Genomic DNA, 12526 nt, shown 5'->3' with positions numbered 1-12526 from the left:
CTAAGAGGTTCATTGAGGATTTTAGCAAAAATCCAAATTGGGAGGTGAGTGGTGTACACAACCATGTGATGCAAAATTTATCTGTTGACCTAAGTGTAAACCAAGTGTATAGGTCAAAGAGAAAGGCAAAGGATTTGATAAATGGAGATGAGTAACTGCAATATGGTGTCCTTAGGGACTATGCACAAATGATAACCACTGTAGACAAGGGGAGTAGGGTTATACTGCAGACAGAAATGGCTGAGGAGACTTCCCAACCAAAATTTAAGAGGATGTATGTTAGGTTCAATGCTTAGAAGGTAGGATTTTTAGGTGGATGCAGGCCATTTATAGGTTTAGATGGTTGTTACATAAAGCACAGATTTGGTGGGCAAATCTTATCTGCCATTGGCAAGGATGCAAATGACAACATTTTTCTAGTAGTCATGGCTGTTGTGGAACAAGAAATCAGGGAGTCTTGGATATGGATTTTGGAAATTTTTGCTGATGATATAGGTAGGCCAGAGGAGCTTCAGTTGGTCTTCATTTCTGATAGGCAAAAAGTATGCAAGTTTTGTTTTGTTCAGTTACACTTGAATAGTTGACTTTGTTTGCTGAACTAACATGTTTTGTTTGTTTGTTTGTTTGTTTATTTACAAGGGCTTATATCTGCAATAGAGACACTATTCCCTACCGTGGAGTATAGATACTGTGTGAAACACATCTACAACAATTTCAAAGTTGATCACAAGAGATTGGAGCTGAAGGATGCATTGTGGAGGTGTGTTGCTGCCACAACAGTAAGGGAGTTTAAGAGATGCATGCAGTACATAAGGGATTTGGATGAAAATGCATATGAGTATCTTGTAAACATTGCACCTGCACAGTGGACAAGGTCACACTTCACTCCTAGGGCCTTAACAGATTGTTTGGTAAATAATTTGAGTGAGTCTTTTAATGCAATGATATTAAAGTCTAGGACAAGCCTATCTTGACAATGTTGGAGTGGATTAGGGTTAGACTTATGACTAGGCTTTACACAAAAAGGGAAGGGATACAGAAGTATGCTAGAAAGTTATGTCCAAGCATACAAGATAGGTTGGAGAAATTGAAGGTTGAAAGTAAGGCATTTAGTGCTACCCTAGCTGGTAGTTTCCTTTATGAGATAGGCAGTCAATATGAGAGGCATGTAGTTGATTTGGTGAAGAAGACATGTAACTATAGGTCTTGGGATTTAAATGGCATTCCTTACAAACATGTCATAACAGCCATTTATACAAACATTGAGACAGTAGAAGACTATACCCACCCATGCTACTTCAAAGAAACTTACATGGAGATATACAAGGAGGTACTTCCTCCCATGCCTGGCCAGTTAGAATGGGCTGAGACTAGACAGCCTGCTCCCCTGGCACCTCAAATATACAAACCACCAGGCAGACTACCCAAGCAAAGAAAGAGGGCTTCTGATGAGCCTAGGAACCCTTACAAAGCAAGTAGACTAAACAAACTTGTAAGATGTGGGAAATGCAAAAAGGAAGGGCATAATTCAAGAGATTGCAAGGCTGGCATCACTGGGGAGACACCATGGCAGAGGAGACAGAGACTTCAAAGAGAAAAAGCTGTAAATAATTAGGATTTAAATGGCCAAAAAAAAAAAAAAACTTGTTTTTAAACTTACAATAAATACTGTATTGAAACTGGGTTTTGTTGCAGGCAAAGGAAGGGGTGCCTGCACCTAGATCTGCACCTCAGCCTGCACCCCAGCAGCCTACCCAGACCTACAACATGATGTCTGCCACTCAGCCTTCATCCTCACAGCAAGGAAATCAACCTAAGCCATCTCACAAGAGAGCAGGATGGTTCTTTTCCTCACAACCAGAGTTTCACACACCTAGGGAGACCTGGGATACCTTACCGAGTTCTTCACAGGTAAATTAGTCCTGGATGGTTGTGTAGCTTGGGATATTTTTTAACAAGTGGATCTATTTTTTATTTTGTAGCCTTCACATGCAAATGGGAGCACTGGTGGTGTGAGGACTAAAGGACAGCTTGCTGCATAAAGGCCACCAAAAATGAATCCAGTGGGTGGAAAGAGGAAAGAGTAAAGGCAAGAAATGAATGAAGCTAGTGGGTACGCATGCTAGCATTGGGAGTAAAGCTAGTGGGAACATGTGGGCCTTTTTGTTTTTTCCTTTTTTTTTGTGAAGACCACTGTTGGCCTTTTGTAATTATCAATTAGTGTAAAAAAACAATCACTGCTGGCCTTGGAATGTGCTTTTTTGTAATTATTAATTAGTGTAAAAAACAATCACTGCTGGCCTTGGAATATGCTTTTTTGTAATTAAGGTATAATACACTCCAGGTTGTTATATGGAAGTTGTGATATTACAGTTTGTATGGAACAATATTTGTCCAAACTAGATTATATGAAAGTTTATTTATTGCTACTACAAATTGTGTCCAAGTATATTTTTCTAATAGAATGTATGGAAGTTTTTATTGTGGAATGGTTGTTATGGTATGCACAGCTAAATTATATGGAAATTTATTTATTACTACTACAAATTGTGTCCAAGTATATTTTTCTAATATAGTGTATGGAAGTTTTTATTGTGGAATGATTGTTATGGTATGCACAGCCAAATTATATGGAAGTTTATTTATTGCTACTACAAATTGTGTCCAAGTATATTTTTCTAATAGAATGTATGGAAGTTTTTATTGTGGAATGGTTGTTATGGTATGCACAGCCAAATTGATAATTGACCATTACTTCTTCCATTGAATGGTTGTTATGATATGCACAAAATACTCAATAATTGACCAATTCTTCATTCATTGACACATCAAAACATTACATCAGTAGGCTAGTGCTATTACAATGCAAATTCATTAACACCATTGCCATAACTATCTCTACTAACCAATTAACTACTTCAGGAGCAACAATCTAGGTCTCTTCACTCCAGAGAACTCAATTAAGCCAAAACACAACAACATAACAATAACAAAAAAGATCCATGACAAAATGCATGCAGACTTCCACATTCTTTGCTTCTCTTCAGCAAGAATGGCTTTTTTCTTAGCTTTTGCACAGACAGCTCGAGCCTTTCTCTCCCTCTCCTTGGCTTTGGCTTCTTCTTCAAGAGCCTTTTCTGCCATTTGCCTAGCTTCTTCTGCCATTTCCAGAGCTGTCCTTTCCCTCTCATTTGCAAGTTGGAGAGCAGTCTGAAGCCTAGACATCTTCTCTAGAGCCAAAGGTGCAGTTTCATTCCCACGAGGACAGGTTGGGTTATCAATTCAAACAAAGAAATGACACTTAGGACCAGCCTTATAACGGCTACAACCCAAGAACCTCCTCCCAAAATTGTACAAACTCAAACTTGTTCTCAAAACACAAGTTTGCTCATTGCACATATGTCCACATGAACTCGAGAAATTACCACTTGATGAAGACATATCAACATAACACGATTCCTGGGAAGTACAAATTTAGACTTTCACACAGTAAGTTCACACTTGAACAAAATCTGAAACCCTAAATCAAGAACAGACCCAAATGCAGATGAACAGCAGTCACACATACCTTGCCTAGGTTCGATGATGCAAAACAAGTGTTTTCTCCCTCTCCACACGCTCCAAACCACGAAGAACAAGTTGATCGCACCTCGGGTCTCTCTCTCGAAAAGTGTTTGAGTTTTGGGGGTTTTGATTCACGTTATGTTCTGTTTTGGGGTTAAAAGGTGTTTTTGTAACGGCAGAGACTGAGGTGGGTTACGGAGAGTGACGGAAACACACCTCAGGTGGGTTAAGTAATACTTTTCAAACCATGGGTGGGCAAAGTGATTTTCGCCCAAACCATAGGTGGGTTATATGTAATTATCCCTATATTTTAATTGATAAAGTGGAAGAGAGATGAGGGAGAAGAAAGAGAGAGAGAGTTGTATTGGAATATATTATATTATTTTAATGGGTAATATATATTATTTTAATGAGTAGAATAGAAAAATAAAAGTTGGGATGTTGGTTGTGTTGTAAAATGGTATGGTATAATTAATAATATAACTTTTTGAGATGGTAAAATAGAATAGGATGGAAGTTACGAATGCGAATGCTCTAACTTATTCAAGTGCGAATCACAATTTCAAAGACTCTAGGGTTTGGCTCAAGTTCCAAAGGTTTCATAAATTTAATTTAAACTAATATGATAAACCAGTGGTGAAGCCAGAATTTTTATTTAGGGGGCAAAATTAAAAGACAATGTTAACTGTACTATTTCAGTCAACTTTCACCTTTATCTACAGTACTTTCAGCAAAAAATTTTCAGTTTCAGCAAAATAAGAGGATCCCAGTGTGTGTTTGGCATGATTAATTTTGCCAACTTATTTTACTATTCAGCTTATTTTTACTACTATTTATGGATCTCACTGAATTTTTCAGTACTATTCATGGATTATACTATACTATTTCAGCTAATTTTTACCTTTATCTACAATATTTTTAACAAAAAGTTTTCAGTTTTAGCAAAATAATAAGCAGATCCCAAATGGACTCTTAAACAAACCCTGAGTGTGAAAAATGGTGTCCCTAACTTTTTCAAGTGCGAATCACAATTTCAAAGACTCTAGGGTTCGGCTCAAGTTCCAAAGGTTTCATAAAGTTAATTTAAACTAATATGATAAACCAGTGGCGAAGCTAGAATTTTTATTTAGGGTCCAAAATTAAAAGACAGTGTTAAAAATAATGAACTTAAAAAATGTTAATCGATATTAATAACAAAAAAAATAAAAAGTTGCAAACAAATGTAATTGTCATACAAATTTTAATATTAACAAAAACTATAATTTATATTTTTATACCTAGTGCAATTTACTCAACAATCATCATTGTTTTTTCATATTTTAAAATCGTTACATGATTTTTTTTCGTTCTAAATATACTAAAAATTAAAGTAAGAGATTAATCTAAATACCTAAGGTTTATACATGTAATTTTATTTATTAAAATAAATGAAAAAAAATCTAAAAGTGTAAAAAATATAGCAATATACCTACAAAATTGGACACACAACTCAATAGTTTGTTCTTAAAAAATATGTAGAATTCAATAATTCTTTCTCTCTTCTTTTAGGTCTTTAAAATTTGGGTATAGCAAATTTAGAATTTGATACTATGAAGAGTCAAGAAAGTGGAGAATGGAGATAAAAAAGAAACTGGATTGGGCTTTATGGTTTTAGAATTTTTTTTCTCAAAAAAAAAAAAAATTAGTAGACATTTAAGTAGTTTTCAACTTGTTATTTTGTTGTATAATTAGTTAAAAACCTGTGCGTTGCATGATTTTATCATAATATATAGAAGAAGAGATAAACAGAGAAAAAGAATCGTATGGTGGGTTCACTTTTTTTTTTTTAATGTTTTTTAGGTGTAGTAATAGAGTTTAAATAAATAAAAATAAGAATGAGATGGACCCCCCCTTTTTTTACATATGTTTCTCTCTCTCTCCACACACACACACACACACACACACACACACACACATATATATATATATATAATCAGCTGTTCAAATTAAAAATTCTCATGTGTTACTCTTTAAAGATTTTTTTTTTTTTTTTGATAACCTTTAAAAATTTTATTAGATGTATAGATGGTACTTTTGGTTTATAAAACAAGATCAACAAAATGTGGTTTTTATATAATTATATCTAGACTATATTGCAATGTCATGATGGATGGATTGGTCTTATTTTATTATAAAATCTAAGTAATCATGTGGTTTATAAATTTGAAGAGTTATATATTGCGGGATTTGTTCATATGTTCATATGATGAAATAAAGTTTGCTTTTTGCATTTTATTTATTTTTATTTTTTACTTTATGATATATGATTCATTGATTATGATCTATTGCATAGTTATCTTTATATACTTTTTTCACTTAGTTTCAATTGTGAGAAGAAAGAGATGTGAACCTATGTCTTGGAGAAAAATATACCTATAAATGTTGAATTGCATACATTTGTATAGTAACAAACAAAGTATACATGGTTACAACTTGGTCTAAGAGTTCTCACACTGTAAATTAAAAAATATATATATATATATATATATATTGCATTGTGTTTTCATATATATTTCACTATATATAATACCCAACTACAAAATATATTTACTTTGTTAGTTGTTACACTAAAAAAAACTTCTAATTTCAAATAACACATATTGACTTTTAAAAATATAAAATCTAATATATTAATTCAATAATTATCCAATAAAAAATAATCATATTAAATTTTACCGTGCATCACATGGGTCTGTGACTAGTCTATATAATATTTAAAACTTGAAGCACAATATTTACCGATGCTATGCTTCTATTGAGCCACTCAGCTATGTCACTTCTATTGAGCCACTCAGCTATGTCAACATAGCATTTCAATTCACATATGTATATTCTGTCCACTTTGGTCAACACATTTCATATTGTACATATGGACATGCGTGAAAATATATATATGCTCCAAAGAAATGTTTTATCCTTAATAATTTTACAATAAATATTAGGTGGTAAGCTGTCATTAATTATAATTTAGGCACAATATTGTCATTACTTTTTACCCATCAATAGTAACTTGACTTCTAAGATTTTTTGTGATACTTTTTTGCCTCTTTTGTTGAAATTTCAAGTCTTAGAGGCCATTATGTGATCGATTTTCTTGGCAAAACAATTTAGGACAACCTATCTTGTGAATGGCAGAGGATCAGCACATATATATAGAACAATTTTATGAACATTCATATATAGTCAACTAGTTATTATCTTTATGAAGCAATATTATTACAATAATCACAAAAGAGGAGGAAGGGGGGTGATGCTAGACAAATTTTTTTTTTTTTGAAAAACGGATGCTAGAGTCCTAGACAATTAAATTGTTAAACTAATGGCCTAAAAAGAATCACGCAGTTGGACATATTACAGAGTTAGAAAAGGTTTTTATATGGGAGTTTATGCAGCTAAAGCCTATGGAGTCCTAGGGTAGAAACTTGAAATTATTGATGGGGCAAAGGGAGGTCGATCATGGGGTCTCAGTATTTGAGCCCTTGGGCTTGCCCTCTGATGGTGATGGCCTATTCTCTGAATCAGATGGCCTGATATCCTCAATCATCCTTATAACTTCTCCTATTGTGGGTCTCATGTCTGGCACCTTTGCAACACAGGCCATTGCCATTTGAAGCATTTGCACCAACTCTTCTTCAATATCTTGGTACCTCATTAGTTCTACATCAAATACCTCAGAAGTCCATTCCTCTCGTACAACGGATTGCACCCACCTCGGAAGATCAACCACGTCATCTTGTCCCCATGATTGGACTGGTGATTTGCCTGTCAGCATCTCAAGGAGGAGGACACCAAAACTGTATATATCAGATTTTTGAGTACATCTTCGACTTTCGATCACCTCAGGAGCTCTGTAGCCTGCACTCCTAGTTGGGACGGTAGGCAAAACCGTCAGAGAACTCAAACCAAAATCTGATACGCAGCCACTGAGGTCTTGTGTGAGGAAGACGTTGGAGGACTTGATGTTGCCATGGATAAATTTCCCACCACCTGCATAATGGATGTGGGCAATGCCCCTTGCAGTTCCAAGGCAAATCTTTACTCTGGTTTCCCAGTCTAGTGGAGTTCTTCCGCTTTCTCTGTTTCCTGTAATCATATCATAAACGAATGTGACAAGTGACAACTGAGAATAATCTTCTTATTCTAGCAAAAAACAGTGAATAACAACAGTGTGTAATATTTAACCCTGTGATTGTATGATGCTCAAAACCTCTAAGAATCACTAATTGGGAAGGAAAAAAAGATCCAGCACTTGAAAAGTTCAATGTTCAAGTTAAATGAGATTAACAGTATGATTTCTGTTTGAACAATTATTGGTGCCAAATAGCATTAAATAAAAGGAAGCAATTTACTTTTAGTATGCTTCTAACATTCAAGAGTCTAAAAATGTTACATGGTAAAGAAGGTTAGGCAAACATAGGATTATCATTCGTTAAATATATAGTTCAGGAAAGCAGAATTAAGTTGGAGAATATAATTGGAAAGTACATACCATGCAATAATGCGGAAAAGCTGCCTGATGCTATGTAGTCATAAACCAGGAGTCTTTCATCCTTGGAATAGTAATAAGCACGAAGAGGAACAACATTTGGGTGCGGACCGACCCTCCCCACATTTTCCATTTGTTGTTCAAACTCTCTTTTCCCCACTGCCACTTCTTTCAATCTCTTCACTACCACTGTTATTCCCTCCTCCAAAATGGCTTTATAAGATGTCCCATAACTCCCCTTTCCTAGAACTTCAGCCGACGCTCTCAATAAATCCTCAAGATCAAAATTATAAGAACAGCCTTCAAAGAAAACTAACTTATTCTTCTCAGCCTCTTGCACCCCACTCCCAAATTCCTCCTTGGGCTTCTCACTTCTTCCACCCTTTCCCTTTGTTCCACTGCTGTTTTCACCATCTTTTTTCTTTAAACAGCATATCACTATCACCAGAACTAAAAGAATCAGAACTGCAGAACCCCCTACTGCAATTGCAATGATAGCTCCTGTACTTAACTTCTTTTGGGAACCACCTCTAGGGGCAGTTGAGACAGTGGAGGAAGGGGAAGGTGCGGGTGAAATTGAAAGACACTGGTTAAGAGGTAGCCCACATAACATAAGGTTCCCTTCAAATGAGGAAGGGGGGAACTTCTGCAGGGCCGAGGGTATTGAACCATTTAGGTGGTTGAAGCTCAAATTCAATTTCTTAAGCCTTGGGAGGTTGAGATAAGAGATTGAGCCAATGAGAGAGTTGTTCTGGAGATACAGGCTAGTGAGATTTGTTAAATTGTTTACTGTGGCTGGAATGTTTCCTATGAAGGAGTTGAAGGAGAGATCAAGGAAGATAAGCTGGGAAGGGAAAGAAGAAGGAATACTACCTGAAAAGAAATTGTGTTGAAGGTATAAGTAACGGAGGGAAGGAAGGGAAAGTAGGTCAGTTGGAATGTTCCCATTGAGGTGGTTGGATCGAAGACTTAGGATTGTGAGTGCATCCAACTTTCCAAGGGTGTTGGCTGGAATTGGACCAGCAAGTCCAACACCGGGGAGCCGAACAGCTAGCACACGGGAGCCATTCAGGGTGCACTTTATGCCAACCCAAGTGCAGACAGGGGTAGCAGGATTCCAGTTGACTTTCCGACCATGAGGAACGTTAGAAGCAAAGCTAAGTAGAGCTTGTTTGTCTGAATTAAGGTCAGCTAAATGTTGTGGAAGGAGAGAAAGGAGCAATAGGAAAGGTAATGCAGCAAAAACGATTTGCAGCTTCATAAGTGGTAATGCAGCAAAAACGATTTGCAGCTTCATAAGTGGCAATAGGAAAGGTAATCTCAGCAATTATTCTTTATCCCCTGCCATAGTAAGAAAGCTTTCAGAATATAGCTCTTGAATCATTTTCTCCTCTTAACACTAGGGAACAATAATGCTAAGCATTTAGTGATAATTAAAAAATACAGTGAATGACTATGAAAATCCATTTTTAGCAAGCAATATCCATAAAACCAAAGATTCAAAAGATTGGGCCAATAAAAAATAAGAAAAGCTAAATTTTGTGCAGATAAGAAAATTGTTTGAACAAAAAAGGACAAAAGAGAGAGAGAGAGAGAGTTAAAATAAGGGCTACAAGTTGAAAATATATATAAGGTTGAAAAAGATCATAATTAGCTAATAAATATTCTACCGGAGAATATATAACCATTATTATTTGTTTATTTTTGAAGAAGAAGAAGAACATTGGAAATATTTGCTGTATATTTCAATCGAAAATTCCAACTTATCTTCATCTCGGCTCTAAAGCCGAAAAGAATCCAGTAAAAAACAAAAAAGAAGCCACTTAAAGTAGCTGCATTAAAAAATTAAAAACTTCAGGACAGATAATATTCAGTGCTAGCATGGAAGGTATGTAAGGCCATCTGAGTGTTATGAGAGAAAACGATTACATGTTCAGCACTAAGTAATTTAAACACAAACAAATAGTGAGAATAATTATTTCATCAGAAGAGTATTCTTTCCAAATGCTTGCAAAGTTTTCAATTTCCTTTTCCATTACTTCTCATAAATTGATTGAGCCCAAAGGAAAAGGACAAGGTAAGGTTTGCCTTTTATGCATATTTGACAATGAAAGATCCAAGTTTGGCTTGTGACTAAGTGACGCGAACACCACATGTGTCCTAAAATGACCATACGTGACTCTTATTTCTTGTCCAGTGCACTGAAGCATTGGATGAAAGCTTTGCTACAAAGGACCACATTGTTGCCTCGGGTACCAATACCATGCCTTTATCTTGGATTAAAAGTCAAAGACTTAAAAGTACAGGAAAACATTAATCAATATTATCTAAACCTACAATCATCAAAAAAAGTAAAAGCACAAGCATAATTCTTTTTCAACAAAGAGAAAACAAAAGCAATAAAGAATCCAAAGCAAAATGCTGAAAGAATTCCTTTTTCAGCTTTATTATTATTATTATTTTTTTTTTCCTTTCAAAACGTAAAGAAGTTTCATGCAATGGAATCTGGACAAAAGAAATAATGTGCTCAAAATATAGACCTTTGACAAAAAAGTTAAAAATAATATTGAAATGTAAGACAGTTTTTCAATTGTCAATTAGACAAAAACAGAACAGGAAGTCAAGACTATTTTTGGTCCCAAAAGCAAGTTCACCCCAGTTTTTAGAATTGAGTTGACAAGGATGTTCTTGAAATCAATAGCTTATTATTCGGTGGATAAATATACCATTTTTTTTTTTTTGGTCTTGAATGAATCTATTAATTGGCATATTGGAAAGAAAAAAAAATGGAGAATGAGAGGATTATCTTCTACTTTTAGTGTACATGGTTTTTGCCGAGTAAAAACAAAAACTGTATAGAAGGTAAGCAATTTAAGTGTTCCTTTGTCCTTTTCCGTTGACTAAAATTGAGAAAATTCAGGTAAGAAAAATGAATACCAGCTGGAGCCAGCAATGGAAGATTAACCAAAAAAAGAAAAAATCTAAAATTAAAAAAGAAGAAGATGAAGATGAAGATGGAGATGAACACAACCATGCCTATCAAAACCAAGCTCAACCAAACATTCACTCTGTGATCTAACAGATCTGTTCAAAAGACTACGTTTCTCTTAGCAATTAGCTTCAAATTCACATGCACTTACTTTGCTTAAAAAGCTCATTGTCCGAGACTCCTTATGAAATGTAAAACAAAGTATAATTGGAAACAGCTTGTTTTCATGGAAAACTATGAATTTTAGTTGAAACATTTTGATTCTGGAACATAATGGAAAGAGTATTATCTAATTCTAAGCCAACCGACAATCGAAAACATGTAAAGCAAAACTGAATTTCTAAACAACCTGAATGCATAATGGAACTCAAACATACAATTAGATCTAACTACTTCAAAAAGAACCTCATTCTATATTTTCATCTATCTAATAAATCCAAAGCTTTCAATTACTAAATCAACAAAAACACAGAGAGAGAGAGAGAGAGAGAGAGAGAGAGCTCAAACCTCGAATTCACAAGAATGCCAGACCGAACCGTCCATGAGAAGAACTAGTTTAATCCGAATCCGAGGCTGAAGAGAGAGAAAAAACTCGGAGCTGAAGATCACATGGAAGTGAGTGAAAGAGAGAGAAAGAGAGAGAAGTACTATATTAAAATGGTTCTGATAGTACAAGCTTTAACGACATTTCTTCAGGAACACGCTGTGGACTAAAAAGAAGTCGTAGTAGTTAACATTAGTAGTCGTTTGTTGTTGTTGTTGTTGTTGTTGTTTCAGATTCAGATTCGCCAGCAAGCACAGATTCACAAAAAGGTTTTGCTATGCTAACCTTAATATTGAACCTTCTTCGTCAAGCTAACGCAGTGAGCTACTCACTACACGGATCTCGATGTTGTAAATTGTAACAACGTTATTCCTCAGCTTCTAAACCACTTGTCCATTTCTTTTTTCTTTTTCTTTTTTTTTTTTGTTCTCTCTCTTCCAACGTTTGTGAATTGTGAGAGAGCTGAGAGAGACTAACCCAATGCCACACAATTATGAATATGAACACGCCTCCACCATTTTGTTTTGTTTTTCTCCTTCTTTGATTTATAATTAATGCAGCTTATAAAGTATTAATTATTACTATTTTTTATTTTAGGTAAAGAAGCGGCATCTGAGTCTTTTTTTTTTATTAGACTTTTTTTTTTAAGGATAATTTTTCAACCTATTCTATGTTAATAAATCCTTATCATTATGTTAATACAACACTAAGTTTATGGTGTGGGACGAGTTTGCACCCTAATATCTCATTTGAGTTATTCGAAAATCACAAATTTTTTTTTTGGGCACACTAGACATCCAAAATTATCATACACGGATGTAATAGATTAAACTTGGAATCTCCTAAATTTTTTCGGGTCCCAAACTATTTAATACAACTGTTGGGGGTTATATAATTAGTTAAT

The 12526-nt window shown here is 34.9% G+C and overlaps 2 protein-coding genes across 2 annotated transcripts; one reads left to right on the top strand and one right to left on the bottom strand.

Annotated features, from left to right (window-relative positions):
- The first annotated feature begins 236 nt into the window (after nucleotides 1-236).
- Nucleotides 237-2042, top strand: LOC115951911. The gene is made up of 6 exons (XM_031069035.1): nucleotides 237-274; nucleotides 362-495; nucleotides 640-911; nucleotides 959-1603; nucleotides 1696-1911; nucleotides 1983-2042. Exons 1-6 carry the CDS (start codon nucleotides 237-239, stop codon nucleotides 2040-2042), a joined length of 1365 nt encoding a protein of 454 aa, XP_030924895.1.
- Nucleotides 2043-6728: 4686 nt separating this feature from the next.
- LOC115953783 (probable inactive receptor kinase At5g58300) lies at nucleotides 6729-12110 on the bottom strand. Its single transcript, XM_031071579.1, has 3 exons — nucleotides 11586-12110; nucleotides 8093-9430; nucleotides 6729-7686 (listed from the first exon to the last, which is right to left on the bottom strand). The coding sequence occupies exons 2-3, from the start codon at nucleotides 9384-9386 to the stop codon at nucleotides 7058-7060; spliced, it is 1923 nt and encodes a 640-aa protein (XP_030927439.1). The 5' UTR covers nucleotides 9387-9430; nucleotides 11586-12110; the 3' UTR covers nucleotides 6729-7057.
- Between the last annotated feature and the right edge of the window lie 416 nt (nucleotides 12111-12526).

Source organism: Quercus lobata, chromosome 7 (genome assembly GCF_001633185.2).
Source record: "Quercus lobata isolate SW786 chromosome 7, ValleyOak3.0 Primary Assembly, whole genome shotgun sequence".
NCBI classification, from domain to species: Eukaryota; Viridiplantae; Streptophyta; class Magnoliopsida; order Fagales; family Fagaceae; genus Quercus; species Quercus lobata.
The sequence above is the reverse complement of the archived record's forward strand: the minus strand, read 5'-3'. Positions and strand labels throughout refer to the sequence as shown.

What these genes read in the sequence shown, in the direction of transcription:
- LOC115951911 (XM_031069035.1), top strand. Translation starts at nt 237, where the DNA reads ATGGCTGAGGAGACTTCCCAACCAAAATTTAAGAGGAT. An exon ending in CAACCAAAATTTAAGAGGAT is followed by an intron (nt 275 to 361) that starts GTATGTTAGGTT and finishes CATAAAGCACAG; the next exon opens with ATTTGGTGGGCAAATCTTAT. An exon ending in AATTTTTGCTGATGATATAG is followed by an intron (nt 496 to 639) that starts GTAGGCCAGAGG and finishes TTTATTTACAAG; the next exon opens with GGCTTATATCTGCAATAGAG.
- LOC115953783 (XM_031071579.1), bottom strand. Translation starts at nt 9,386, where the DNA reads ATGAAGCTGCAAATCGTTTTTGCTGCATTACCACTTATGAAGCTGCAA. An exon ending in CTTTTCCGCATTATTGCATG is followed by an intron (nt 7,687 to 8,092) that starts GTATGTACTTTC and finishes ATATGATTACAG; the next exon opens with GAAACAGAGAAAGCGGAAGA.